The 13,396-nt window shown below is 50.1% G+C and overlaps 1 protein-coding gene across 20 annotated transcripts in view; it reads left to right on the top strand.

Moving 5' to 3' along the window:
- The first annotated feature begins 7,718 nt into the window (after positions 1–7,718).
- LCOR (ligand dependent nuclear receptor corepressor) overlaps positions 7,719–13,396 on the top strand; it is a 73,320-nt gene continuing 67,642 nt past the window's right edge. For 10 of the 20 annotated variants that reach the window (XM_025151753.3, XM_025151758.3, XM_025151754.3 and 7 more), the window contains exon 1: positions 7,719–7,831. In XM_025151753.3, coding sequence (XP_025007521.2) covers positions 7,735–7,831 — 97 coding nt within the window. In that variant the 5' untranslated portion in view covers positions 7,719–7,734. The remainder of the gene's footprint in view (positions 7,832–13,396) is intronic. The other 10 variants (XM_025151752.3, XM_046943099.1, XM_046943100.1 and 7 more) reach the window with 1 other exon arrangement.

Genomic DNA, 13,396 nt, shown 5'->3' with positions numbered 1-13,396 from the left:
TGCACAATTTCTGCTCTGTATTCTTCTTGTAGCCTTAGAGACAGCACAGCGTATGCTCGTGGCCGTGCCTGGTGTGCAGCCAGCCCCTGAACACCCGGATAGGGCCCTTCTGCTGCCCTTTCTCCGGACACAACTGTGCCGTGGTGTCTCTGGTTTAACCTGAGAAGATGCTGCTTAGGTGAGGACTGAGCCATAGTCTGCTGGGACAAATGGGCTTAGCACCTCCCGGCACAACGCTGGGGAGGCCCACGAGCCCACAGGAAAATGCCACGTGGGGTGAACTGAGTGTGGCTGGAAGGCTCGCTCAGGAGGTGAGCTGCGAGGTTGTGAAATCGTGATCTTATCGGTACTGTGGACAGGCTGCGTTCCCAGGTGAGCGCTGGGAACTGCATCCTTAAACAGCTTATTTTTAGAGACAGGAAGCGTGCGGAGAAGCAGCAGAATACGCACTCGCCGTGTTACCTAGAGACAGCTGGGACTTGTCCTGAAGAGAAAAGAGCTCTCTGCCAAGCACCTGGGGGCAAAGGGATTCCCGCATGACACTTGTTTGCTACAAGGTTACACAGGCTTAAAAAGGCAAGGTTAGCAGCTCAGGCCATGCAGCCTGAGAGGGCGTGCTTGGCAGTGTGAGTCAGATAGGCTGACAAGCAGGACGCCTACAGCCCATCTCAGGTCTCCTGAGGTGCACGCAGCGCACGCACGGTGCTGTGCACTGAAGATGTATGGACCACATGAGGTCTGTCTGTGGCACCTCAGGACAGCCCAGCAGTGGGACACGGAGTGTGCACTTCTAACGCCTCTGGTTGAGTTTAGTGCAGGGTCAAAGCACTTGGCTGGTTAAAAATACACGTTAAGTGTGTGATAGAAGATCGTAACCTGTGGGGAGATGCACAGTAAATGCATGAGGAACTAGATCAGACTGCGCTTCAGCTTCCGTAGGCTTTGAAGCCTGGCTTTGGGCAGCCAGACCACTTTGGTCCATTTTCACCAGCGGACAGGACCACGGTGCTGCTGACTCTCTCATGTGACTAACGGGACCTGCAGGATGCGTCTGGCCGTGAACTGTAGCTGCCACCAGGGAACAATGAATAAGTCAGTGTCCTTCGGATGCTGCAGGAGTCAGACTCCAAAGAAGGCAGTGCTATTAACAGCCTGGATCAAAGGAGCAGGTCAGAGCAGGACAGGATCTCCGGAGCGCCAGTAGCAACCGGGAGAAGGGGTGACAGCAGCCAGCATCACTTGCTACTATGGACAGCTGCTCCCTTAATCCCCATCTCTATCAACATCTCTAAACATCTCCATGCAGGAGCAAGGTTGCCGAAGCAGCAGGCTCGGTTTTGTCTTTGCTCACTCCCCCTCGTGCTGCCTTGGCTAGCGGCTAATTCCTAATTGTAGGCTCTGGTGAAGTCGCCTCACTTGGCTGTCCTTCCCTCAAAGTTCGCTGTTGGGCCCTCTGTTCCCTGTAGGCTTCCTCCTGCTGCATAAAACATGTTTCTCTTAGCAATCGTCTTGTTTTTAGCAAGCTGCTGTTCAAAAATGATTTTGGCTGGCCTGAATGTGTGGCGGATTTTTTATTTAACTTGCCAGAATTTGGGATTTTCCCTGCTTAATCTTTGGCCACAACTTACACTTGTCGAAGGGTGTCTTTTTTTCACTTCAGAATGCCTTCTTCACTCAGCTGTGCAACTGTGCCATATTTGGAGATTATTCTTCGTTAGCATATTTTGACTGGTGGCATATTTGAAGCTTTAAACACAGGGTCTCGGTGTCACTCACAAGCATTTTGTCCTTTCATCAGCTACTTTACAGTCCTTTTTAATTATTTCCCCAATTTTGTGCTTGCTGCCTTCCGAGGGAGAATGTACCCATCTCCTTTCTTTCAGCTGCATCGCACTGCGTAGTACTTTTGTTCTCGCTTTTTCCTCTCGGCAGTAATGAATTTGAGCACATTGTGTTTGCTATGACAGTTACTGTTCGCTCTTACATTTCTGACTGCCTCCCATGCGCTACTCATGACTAACTCAAGAGTTCATTCTCCACTTGGTTCCTCTGAGAGGTCGTTCTAAGAACCATTCAAGGCTAAAAATACAGTCTTTGCATCATTCTTTGACATGGCACACACCCAGTCTATCTGCGGGTAATTAATATCTCCCATTATGATTGTGTTTTCTCCACTGACAACTGCAACCTTCCTCATCTTTGGTGATGGAAGCAAGCATTTTATGATCACTGCTGGTTAAGATCAGCTCACCATGTAAAAAAACGTACAGTTTTCCATATGCATTCTGGACTCCGTGACAGTTTGAAGGGTATGGTAATCATTCCCTATTTTCCTCCATCTCTATTCAGAAGCTGGCGCTTAATTTGCTGGTTTTTACTTCTCGACGACCAAGGCTGGTTTAAGTAGCAGATTGCACACAGCATTCAATAATGCAGTGATTCCATATCTGGATTGCTTTGCAGTTCTTGGGTACTGGACACAGCCCCAGCAACAGCCTAAGGAGAAGGGACCTTCTGACCCCACGCTTTGCTTTGCTAACAGTAAGTGCAAAATCCTTTAGGTGCACACAGCACAGAAAAGTATGCCATGTTTGGATTTTGAGAGCATCTGTGTGTAAATTAAGGGTTTTATCTACTATTCTCCTTTGCTGTTTGTTTGTTTGTTTGCTTGTTTTTAAACCCATTCGGAGACTTTTGGAGGTACAGCATTGGGCAGCCACTGCTTACAAAGGAACCACCTCGGGCAGCACTTGCTGCAGACAGACGGGCACTTCCAGCTCTGTTCTGGTTTGAAGTGTTTCCATATCCCTTAGAAACAGTGACAAGCTGGCTTTGCTACACGTTATAAGTTCAGAAGGAGTCAGTTGTAAGAGCACCTTGCTACATGTGCCCCTCCTTTTGTTACAAAGGTGACCTTTTCTAGTCTGACTGCTCAACCCGGCAGATTGCCTGTTCCATTAATGGCGATAAATGCCCCTCCTAAACCCTGGCCCACGTTCCAAATCTATTCTTTCTTATTTACACAAACATTACAATTCCTGGTGGCACATTGTGTTGTGCGCTGAAATCCATCCTAAACTCAGCGGAAATCCCCTTTGCTTTCCAGATAGCAGCCTGCCCTTCACCGTGAAGCTGCCACAACGTGGGACAATAAAACTCTGAAATAGGGATCTCGTTGCTGCCCACTTTACCCACCCCATCTTCCCCAAGTCTTTCCAAGCTGCAGTGCTCTCCCTTTGGCCATGCTCAATCACAGCCTGCTGTACGATTCCACCTTCCTTTTTATTTCTTCATTTATTTGTTCCAGGGGAAAGAAAAAAAAAATACCTCATTACACTTCATTTTAGCATAGGATTGGATACACACATTTGCATGAGATCCTCCCTGGAATAGTGTTAGAACAAGCATTCAGTCCTGGCTTGCATTATTTTACCTCTGTAATCTCACGTTTGCTGCGGGGAACTATCCTGTCCTGGCGAGAAAACTGAGAAGACAGTATCTCTCTCTTGTTCCTATAAATCATTTAACAAAGGCAATATACTGGAGCTAAGCCAAGTTCCTCAGAATAAGGCATGTTTCTGCTTAACCTTCAGTGAGGTCTCATTTGTTGCTCTACTTGACAAGGCATAGCCTGCATTTCGTTCTGCTTGGCCGGGGACTCCCCAGAGGACTAGGATGCTCCCTCTTTCAGCTGAAGCCTCATAGTGTGTGGTTAGAAGCACAGCTTGCCTGATGCATTAAATACATTTTGCTGATGTCTTGCACCGGGTTACAAACTTGAATTTGAGGGTTTTTCTTTCCTCACTTGCTTTTGTTCTTACTTAGGATTCACTGTCTCCTGAGAGACTCCTCCTGAGAGTGTGGTACCCACTGGGTTGTCCGTTAAGGTATGAGGATTGCTCAAGAATGCCTGCACAAGTCCTGCTTCACTGCAGCTGGCCCGTTTTGCTCAGATATGCTGATGGAGAAGGTGCTGCTCTCAGTGCAGGGTTGCTGCAAGCCACACAGGAGGCAGACTCTTGCAAAGCAGCAATGTGTAGTCCATCCCCTTCTCACATTTCTGCGTACTCAGACCAGAGAGGCAGGCGTTTTATAAGGGGGGTTAAATCCTATTTCCACTGAATCCCACAACCACAATGCTGTTCCGGGGGGGGGGCATTTTTTTCCTGCTTCTTCCTGGCCTCTGGTACCTCTGGGGCCATAACAATACCAGGTGTGGTGCACAGCTCGGTGAGAAGACAAGTTTCTGCTCTAATGCCTTTTTGTGCATTTTCTGTTCCTATGGCAGAACGGATGTTGGAGAGACTTGCCGTAGCATCTGCCTTGAAAGCCTTACCTCTGAGATGCCAGGCCCTGCTCGGTGTTAAGTGAAATTGTCTGCAGCTCATTAACATCAAAGCATTTTCTCCACTGGTCTGGGCAGCTCAGTAGTAATCAGCAGATGAACCAGAGAACAGCTATGCTCTCTGCTAAACTTTGCCTGCAAACAATTAACATCAAAGGGGAGCCACCGTGAAACAGGGGGAAAACAATGCTTCTACTGCAGCAAGCCTCATGTCTAGTGGGGAGCAGGGGGAGGCCAGAGCCCCAGCCCATGGCTTTGTGCTGAGGTGTCCGCAGGAGCAAACAGAGGAGAGGCTGCTGCCAGTATTGCCCATAAATGTTGTGTATCCACTCTGGTTTGAACAGAGCTCCCCAGAGCTGTTTGGAGCAGCATGATACAGGCTTTGGTGTATCAGACCCCAGCCAGCCTAGTTTCAGGATCAAGTTGGATCTGCTGTCACCTCAGCGTGCTTGATGCTGTTTCACCACACATTGCCATCACTCTTGCAGACCTTCCTGATGGTCCCACTGTGCTTCATGCCCTTCTCTAATCTTCTGAGGTCTTGGCTAGTGATTCTGATGCTGCTGCCTCTTTCTAAAGCTGACTTTGACCCTCTGTTTCCTTTCCCCACAGGAAGCCTGAGGATTTAAGCCATTTTTTGGTTGCCAGACCATTGCCTTCCTCTAGCTCTCTAGCTCATGCCTCCCTCATCTTCTTCCTCTCTGGTTTGGCAGTGGATAAGAAAACCAGGTTGTTGGTATTTACCACACTAGCAGTCTGTGATTAGCGTTGGGGAACAGGAGGGGCTTGAAAACAAATTAAATCTGTCTTGCTTTCTGAATATTTGACCACAGCTCTAAAATGCTGCAGTTGCAGGTCAGAAGCTTTTTGTCAGGTGCTGCACCAGCACAGAATAGAAACATGGGGCTATCTCAAAGAGTTTGCAGTCTAAACATTGATCTAGAAAGAGAAGGTTGCAAACAACAATGACAACAGAAAGAACGCCAAATGGTGTCTCTCTAATAATGAAAGCTGGGGTCTAGATTACAGATGATGCAACTACAGCGAGATGTGATCAGCCAGCACGTGCTTCCTTCCTGCCAGCTCTGCCGTGGGAGTGCTCACTGAAGCCACAGGCAGGGCAGAGAGCTGCAGGGCACAACCGAAACAGTCAAAGTTTCAGGAGTCAAAGCTGTAGGAGGTGACTTTCAGGCACTCTCGGGCAAGGTGTTGTCTCCAGAAGGCAGGCACACTTTGTGAAAACCTCGTGCAATTCTGTCAATTGATGCACTGACAGATTTCAAATATCATCTAGGCAAGAGCCAGACCATTACAGAGCTATGGAAATTCGTCTCGTCCATCCTAGAAAAAAGAAAGGCATGTGGAGGCTACGCACAGAATGGTGTTAGGGTAGAGTAAGGGTGGAAAGCTGCTGAGAAGACAACTCCAGTATTGCTCAAGTGTGAGCGGCCGCTTGGGACAGGGAAACATGGGGCAGCCTGCAGAAAGGACCTGGCAGGAGCAAGATGACAAAATTGCTTTGAACTGGAGATTCATCAATTTAAGACCAGCATCGTGTGGTCCATACCTGGGCCATCTCTGTCACAGCAGGGATGTGAACTGAGGGCAGAAGTAACAAGGAGATAATGACAGCTCAATGGCCATGGCCATGCTGCCACTACCATGAACACTGGCCTCTGAATCTCAGGCTCCTATGACCAGACTGCACCAAACATATGCTGTGAGGATGAGGGGCTCCAAACGGCCCCGCACCCTACCAGAGCAGGCTTGGCCAAACTCTCTTTGCTTTACATTTGCAAGGACACAAGCTGAAAGTTCTTCCTGCAATGAATTAGAAACCATCCCCTAATTTTGTGTATTAAAGGCCAGTTAATAACTTGTTCTTTTGCTATCATTTAGCTCCAAACAGCTCTGTCCCTTCCTTGAAATTTATCTCCTTTCCCCACTCGGGCTGGTGGAGGAATCACATTTTGTAATTGCTTTCTCTGTGCTGCACAAGCCAAGCTGAGCCGTCCTGGCTTCCTTTTGTAAGGCAGGCTTCTGCCCACATGCACCATGAGCCCAGAGCTCTGAAGTAGGATGGACAGCATATCCCAGATGTGACTGCTCCTGAGTGGGGCACCAGCACTTCTCTGTCTCCACAGGGAGCATCACCTCTGGGACATCCTACTTCCAAATTTGCATGCCGCCTGCATTGACCCCTCTGCCTTCCCAGCTCCCTAATTGGGTGCAGCTTGGCAAGGTCACGGGAGGGGGGGGTAATGATGCTGGTGGCTGGGGTGGGGGAAAGGAGGTCGTGACTCCTGGGTTTCATCTGTGGCCTTGCTGCTTACCCAACGGTATTTCTACTTGACAGCAGAGGAAGAGGACCGTCTGCTGAAAAGCTGTGGCTACAAATCCCTCCTGCCTGCTTTACTCATGTAACACAAGGCGAGGTGTTTCCTCCCACATGAAAGAAGGGTGGACAGCAGCAGCCGGCCCTGGCAGGGTTTGGGTTGCAACATTTCACCTCTCTGAGCTCAGGCAGAAAGCTGGAGCTGACACGTGCCTCCTCCTGCCGGTGTGAGGCTGGTGGGCTCTGGAGCCCAGCCACCAGCACTGCATGGCACCCAGCAGCACTGTCCCTTCCAGGTCCCTCCAGCTGCTCACCGTGCACCATCAGAAGCCGTGTTACACCACCACCCACCCCTACAGTGCCTGAGCTCACACTGGGGCAGCTTTTGTCTCACGGCCTAAGGCTGAAGGGCTAAAATGCAGGCGGTGGTTGGTTGAGGAGCCATGGCTGCCAGGAGCCTCTGCTGTGGCAACCAAGCGACATCTCCTTTTGGTCCGCCAGTAGGCCTGGCTGCTTTAGGCACCCCTCAGAGCAGGCGTGGAGATTTCAGTTCTCGGCAGAAACGCGTGCGGTGAGAGGTCCCTTCAGTGGCGGGACGTCCCCTCAGGGGTGGGATTTCCCCTCAGCGACGAAACGTCCCTCGTGGGATCGGCGGCCCCTCATATCAGGACGTCCCCGCGACGGCAGCGCCCGCTCGGCGTCGGGGGCCGCAGACCCGCAGGGGCGGGCGGGGCGTCCCCTCACGGCGCAGCGCCCCCTCACGGCACGACGCCGAGAACGGCGCCCCCTCGCGGGGCCCGGCGGCGCCCCTCACGTGCGGGCAGGTGGCGGGCGGAGGAGGCCGCGCGGGCGAGCGCGCACGCGCGCGGCGGGAAGGGGCCGGCGGCGGGGCGGGGCGGGGCGGGGCGGCGCCTGCGCGGCTCGGGACGGCGGGGCGGGCGCCGAGGGCGGGTGGGCGTGTCGCGGCGCGGCGCGCGGCCCTTCCTTCCCGTCCCTGCCCCCCTGGCCGTGCCCGCCGCCGCCCCCACCCCCACCCCCGCCCGCCGCCCAGAAGATGGCGAGCCCGTGCGGGCGGCAGCAGTGCTCCATCGAGAGGCGCGGCGTCCGCCACCAGCTCGATTCGTGGCGACACAAGCTCATTCACTGTGTAGGTGAGGGACGGGCGGCGCGGCGGGGAGGCCGGGCCGGGCCCCGCGGCGGCGGCGGCGGCGGAGGCGGCGGCGGCGGCGAGGGAAGAAGAGGAGGGAGCGGCGGGGCCGCGGCCTGCGGGCCCTCCCCCGCTCGGCGGGCCGCCGTGAGGCGAGCGGCGCCGGGCCGGGCCCCGCCCTTCGGCGGGAGGGCGCCGCCCGGGGGTCCTGCCCTTTTGTGCGGCCCCTGTCAGCGCCGCGCCCGCTCCTCCCCGCCCGGCCCGGCCGCGGCCCCTTCAAACTTGTTTACGGGCGGGCCGGGCCGCGCCCGCCGCCGGGGAGCGGCCGCTGTCAGTGCCCGGGCGTGGGGCGAGGCGGGGGACGGAAAGTTGCGGGTGGGCGCGGGGAGCCGCGGCTCAGGGCTGTGTGATTGCTTTCCTCCTCCTTTTTGTTTTCTTCCTTTATTATGGTTTTTTTTCTCCCCCTCTTATTTTTTTTTTCCTTCTCACCAGGCGCAAACCCTCGTCTCGTTTTTAAATACGCAAACGCGGCCCTAAGCTGGCGGTGGCCGCTCGGCGTAGGTAATCTGTAACAACGTTCGCAGATTCACTTTGGTTCCTTGCGCGCAGTTAAACCTCTTATTGTGGGTCAGCCCTGCATCCTCCTTCATTACCGGGGATTTAAAACACCATTTTTGGTTCCACCCGGAGCCGTGACCGCCGCCGTGCAGGCGCTGGGCTCCGCATACGCCTCAGTTTGTGTGTATGGACCTGTGCGTTAGGTGCTTGTTAAGTCCAGATTAATAGAAGCAATTAGCTTGCTTGGAGCATAAAGCAATCCAAGGGCAATCCATCGCTCGGAAACAGCCTCTTTGCCCGAAGGTGTTGGGTTCTCCTTCCACCCGGTTATTGATGTTTCTAGATCCAGTTTGCATGGGTTCGTTTTGATTCGAGCCGGTAACTTTGTCCTGTTAGGTGTATTTTGTTGGCTTCCCTCTGTGTCGGAGCTGGGTTGGTTTTACTCGTGTCTCCTTTTCTCATCTCCTCTTACCTTGCTGCTGGGATCACCTGTTCTCATCCTTTCTCAGCTCCCTGCTTGCAGCGTGTCGTCTCATCTTCCCCTCTGTCCTGCTGCTTTGTGCTTGGGGCCGGGAGCCTCCAGCGCCGCTGTCCTATGGATCAGAACCTAATCAGAATGCTGTGAGAAGGAAATTGGGGGCAGAACGCTTTCACCTCAATGCAAGATCCCCAACAGCAGCTCTGAAGCACGAGAATTGTCTGTTCATTGTGGTGCTATTTGGGAAAATCATGGGTAGCTGAAGAAGTTGGTCATCTGCAGACCCGAGGAAAACACATTATTAAAGTTCTCGGCAGCCCTAAGTGTTAGAACTTAATATCAGTACACTCCCCCATCATTCAAACACACCCTCTCCCGCTTCCCTGAAGCCGTTTAAATCGCCATCTCCCAGAGGAGCTGCTTTCTCCTTTATCCCTTCCCTGCACTTAAATTTGATATACGTTTGTCTTCCCTGAAAGATTTCACTCTGAAAGTCCCTCTGTGTGCTTAAACAAAAGGTGCTGCAGACACTGCTAAGCACGGAGTTGCTTGGGATTTCTTTTTGGAGATAAAGTACAAAAACATTTTTAATAAAATGAAGTCCAAAGTTTAACAGTGCTGCGTGACTTTTATCTTGATGGCACTGTGTCATAAATAGTTTCGGCCTCAAATTGATCAGCTTTATGAGGTCTTGGGGACCTGCCCTGTTCCTAGTATGGATCTTGCATAAATTGTTTGGTCGTATAAGTGTGTTAATTGTTACCTATTTTTGTTTTTGATTATTTTTTTTTCCTGAAGTTACTGAACGTTTATTGCACCAACCCAGGACACCCAGATGGAATTACACTGTTATCTTAACTGCTTGCTCCAAATACATCTCTGTCGTTTTAAGTGGGTTTGGACGATGTTCCTTGAGGCTTACGAATTGGCCTGCTAAATGTGTGATGTGGTTTTTTTTACTTTGGTCATTTTTAGAAGTCTTAAGGATTTCTCCCCGAGGGTGAGAAAAAAGCAAGGTAAATGTGGAGAGGTAAAGAATGGTGAAATTCTCCTTGTTCCTTCAGAAATACCAATTGCTGTCTAGTTCTGAAAGTAAATCTGAGATGTGTGGGGTCCTTTGAGTTAGCACCATTCCCTGAGAAGTGGTTTTTCTAGCACACGGCGCGGTAGTCAGAAATCATGAAGCCTGTGGTTTGAACTAGTGCATTTGGCTCTAAGATATGGCTGAAGTAATTCACTTCTCCCTCTTGTTTCTGCAATAGGCTGCCCTGCTGCGCTGGGGCTTCGTGACAGTTTGTCAAACTAAAGTTGTGCTCCCAAGAGGAGCAGAGCCATGGGAGGATTGAAGAACAGCCTTTGCCCACAGTGAGCCAATGCAGGGGGTCTGTGCTAGCAGAAATCACCATCTTCTGGGGGAAATAAAGTGATCTGCCAGCGTAGTGCTCTGAACTGGCTCGCTGTGGGGCCAAGCATGTACCTGTGCTAGCACAAGGACGAGGGTGAGAGTGCATGGCTGATGGAGGGGAGAAGAGTGAGAGCGCACAGGGAGAGATGCAGATCATCTAGAAATGTCACACGGTTGTGCCAGCGCAGTTTTGGTGGGAGGCAGCTCAGGGAGCTGCTCTGGCTTCAAGCTCCATTCCTCAATGTGCATTTTAAGCACCCATTTTCCTTTCTTTGTGGCAGGGGATAAGGTGGCTGGTGGGGTACGTGGCAATGGAGAAGGGGGATCTCGGCTCATTGTGCAGTGCACTGGGCTGTTGAAGCACACCGTAGGGGTGGTGGGCAGCATCCCAATGCCCCCTTAGTATTTTGATTCTAGAGACGTGATATACCAGGTGATAACTGTTTGATGCTGACATGCCTGCTCTCTGGTCCAACCCCAAGTGTTAGTGTCTCTCAGTGTCCAAAAGCAGATGCTTAGATGTGAATGTATGTTGTGCTGCTTCTTTTTTTTTGTGTGTGTCTGTTTCCCTCCCAGCCTCCAGTCACTTGCTGTTCAGGCACTTGCTGAATTGGAAATGGTTAGTGAGGTCACATCACTAAGGAGCAGAGAGTTTAATGGCAGAGAGAACCCACAGATTCCCGAAACCCTCCTGACAGCTTTTAGGCAGGCAGTAATGGCATTGCAGTGCTGTGTGGTTACTAGAGTGATAGTTTCAGGTATTCGCATGCATTTCTACTAGCTGGTGATGCTTGGCCCTTTGTTAAATATTAGCTGTACTCCTAGAGACGCCCTGACTGAATTACAGCTTGTGCTGGGGGGAGGGAGAAAGGGAATGTGCTAGTCCTCTTTAGCTATGATGCTAGTTTGCGTAACAAAATGATCTAAAAGGAAAACCTGCAACGTCCGCATTAGGTTTCCAACCATCCTGATCTCTGTCAGTGTTTGATTGAGAGATTACTTCATCTTATTTTGACAGCTTCGGAGTAAAATCAGCTGAACAATTTCCATTTAGTTATTTCCAACAGTCGCTGCCGGTGACATCCTGCAACCCAAGAACCCAAACGGTGCCTCTTCCTGGGCACCATTTGTTCAGGAGTAGTCTTCGAGGGCTAAGGGCAAAAGTGTGGACTCCGTGGAGGAAATACGATGTATCAGGAAGTATTGGAAGTTAATATTAATCAAGTGAAGGTGTATAACAGGGAATAATTCTGAAATCTTTACTGCATTTCCTTATCTTGATGATTAGTTGGGTTAGTTCCAGCCAGTATTATAGCTGATAGAAACTGGCTGCAGCTTCCAAATTACGGAGCAGTTAGCCCCATTATCTCACTGGTTTAGAAGTAGGCTCGAAGCTCCAGGTCTTTAGCATAGTTCTAGTTCAAAGGGCAGGCTGTATTTCTTTGACCCAAAATAAGAAAGGTTATTATAACCCTGATGGTGATGGAAAACAGCAGTAAAAACAAGTTAGCAGAAATTGGTCTGAAGTAAAAGTTTAAATATAGAGCTGATCTGCACTGGTATCTCTCCATGCCCACAGCAAATGTGCAAGTGGTGCTGTTTGCCTTATCTCAACCTGCATATAGCGTCGATGCAGCTTGTGGCAATTTGTATTAATATAAATCTGTTGTACAGAAACTTTACAGCGTAGTAGCTAAAGGCTTGTGTAAGAAGATCTGCTCTGTGCACATTTCTGCCTGTTTGCAGTAGGAATGCAGGGATGGAGAATTACTCTCTTATGACAGCTATGCCAGGAAAAAAAAAATTGAGGCAGCTGTCATTTAAAAATAAAAATCTTTAGTTATAAGGAACGAAACTTACAGCTTGATATTTAGCTTTACTTGAAATGTTCAGGGAAGGATGGTGTGCATCTGAGAAGGTGAACTGCGGGGGACGAATCCAGATCTGTTTCAGATATCACTTCTGATTCTCCACAAATCACTTCAAATTTACCCTCATTTTTCCATTTGCAAATGGAGAATAACTTCTGCTCTGCCAGGGACACTGCCAGCCAACCAAAAGCATACTCAAGAAATCTCGGTGGTGGCTTTGTGTGATGCCATCTTGCATTCTTCTGCTTGCTGTCAGATGAAATTTCGGACAAGGCCAAATGACTGGGTTCGTTTGGGGTTCTAATGAACATCTGTTTAAATTTGTGCAGAGTAATAACCATCACTGCAAGGTGGGAGGTTTCCTTCTTTAGACACGGACATCCTGCAGGAAGTGCAGGCTTTTTTGCTTAATTTTTAACTAAGAACTTACGACACTCAGCGTCCATCCACTTTTCATAGCTCTTAAAATGAATTACAGTACTTACAGCAGAAAATAGTCCAAATCCACCTAGATGAATTCTCTGTAGAATTTGTATATGAACCCCCCTCCCACAAACACATCCTACAGATGAACAGTTTAGTGCAGTAACATCTTTTAAGAAGAGTACCCATAGGACTGTTCAAATTCTTTAAGCCCCTTCTGACAGTTTGTGCCATATACCAATGCTATACTTCTGTACACAGCAGTATTTGAGTTTAAAACTGCACTTTCATCAAGGATGGGTGATGTGAAATCAGCACTCGTTTGCTGAGGTGTTTAAATCCTTATCACGTAGCTCTTAAATGTCTTAATGCTCTGCCATCTTAGGCTGTCTTACATCCAGACAAGTCTTGTATGCAGTTTTTGTCTGAGAACCTGTGCTCTTTTGTTGCTAGTGAAACATAGCAAAGAGAATACTCCCTAAAAGTCCATATAGGCATGTGGTAGGGTCAGGGAGGGGTAGGCACCTCATGCTGATGGGGGTAAAAACAGCACTGCTACAGTATTTCACATGGGACTTACCAGTCTTCTACCTTGCCTTCCTTTGCGTGCATATTCTCACTGTTAAAACTATGAAGCTTGGGTTCTAGAAGGTTACACTGGGCACTTTAATTCTCTGAGAAATACAAGGCTTCCAGGGTTGTCTGAGGACAGGTTAGATGAGTTGGTCTGGACCAATCTAGGCTCTACCTCTTGCCGTGGCTGTGCTCGTTGTTACTGAACAGAAGGCTCTGCAGAACCAGCCATCTTCTAGTGCTGCTGGCTGACCTGAATCA

The sequence above is a fragment of the Gallus gallus genome, chromosome 6, assembly GCF_016699485.2.
Source record: "Gallus gallus isolate bGalGal1 chromosome 6, bGalGal1.mat.broiler.GRCg7b, whole genome shotgun sequence".
NCBI classification, from domain to species: Eukaryota; Metazoa; Chordata; class Aves; order Galliformes; family Phasianidae; genus Gallus; species Gallus gallus.
The sequence above is the reverse complement of the archived record's forward strand: the minus strand, read 5'-3'. Positions and strand labels throughout refer to the sequence as shown.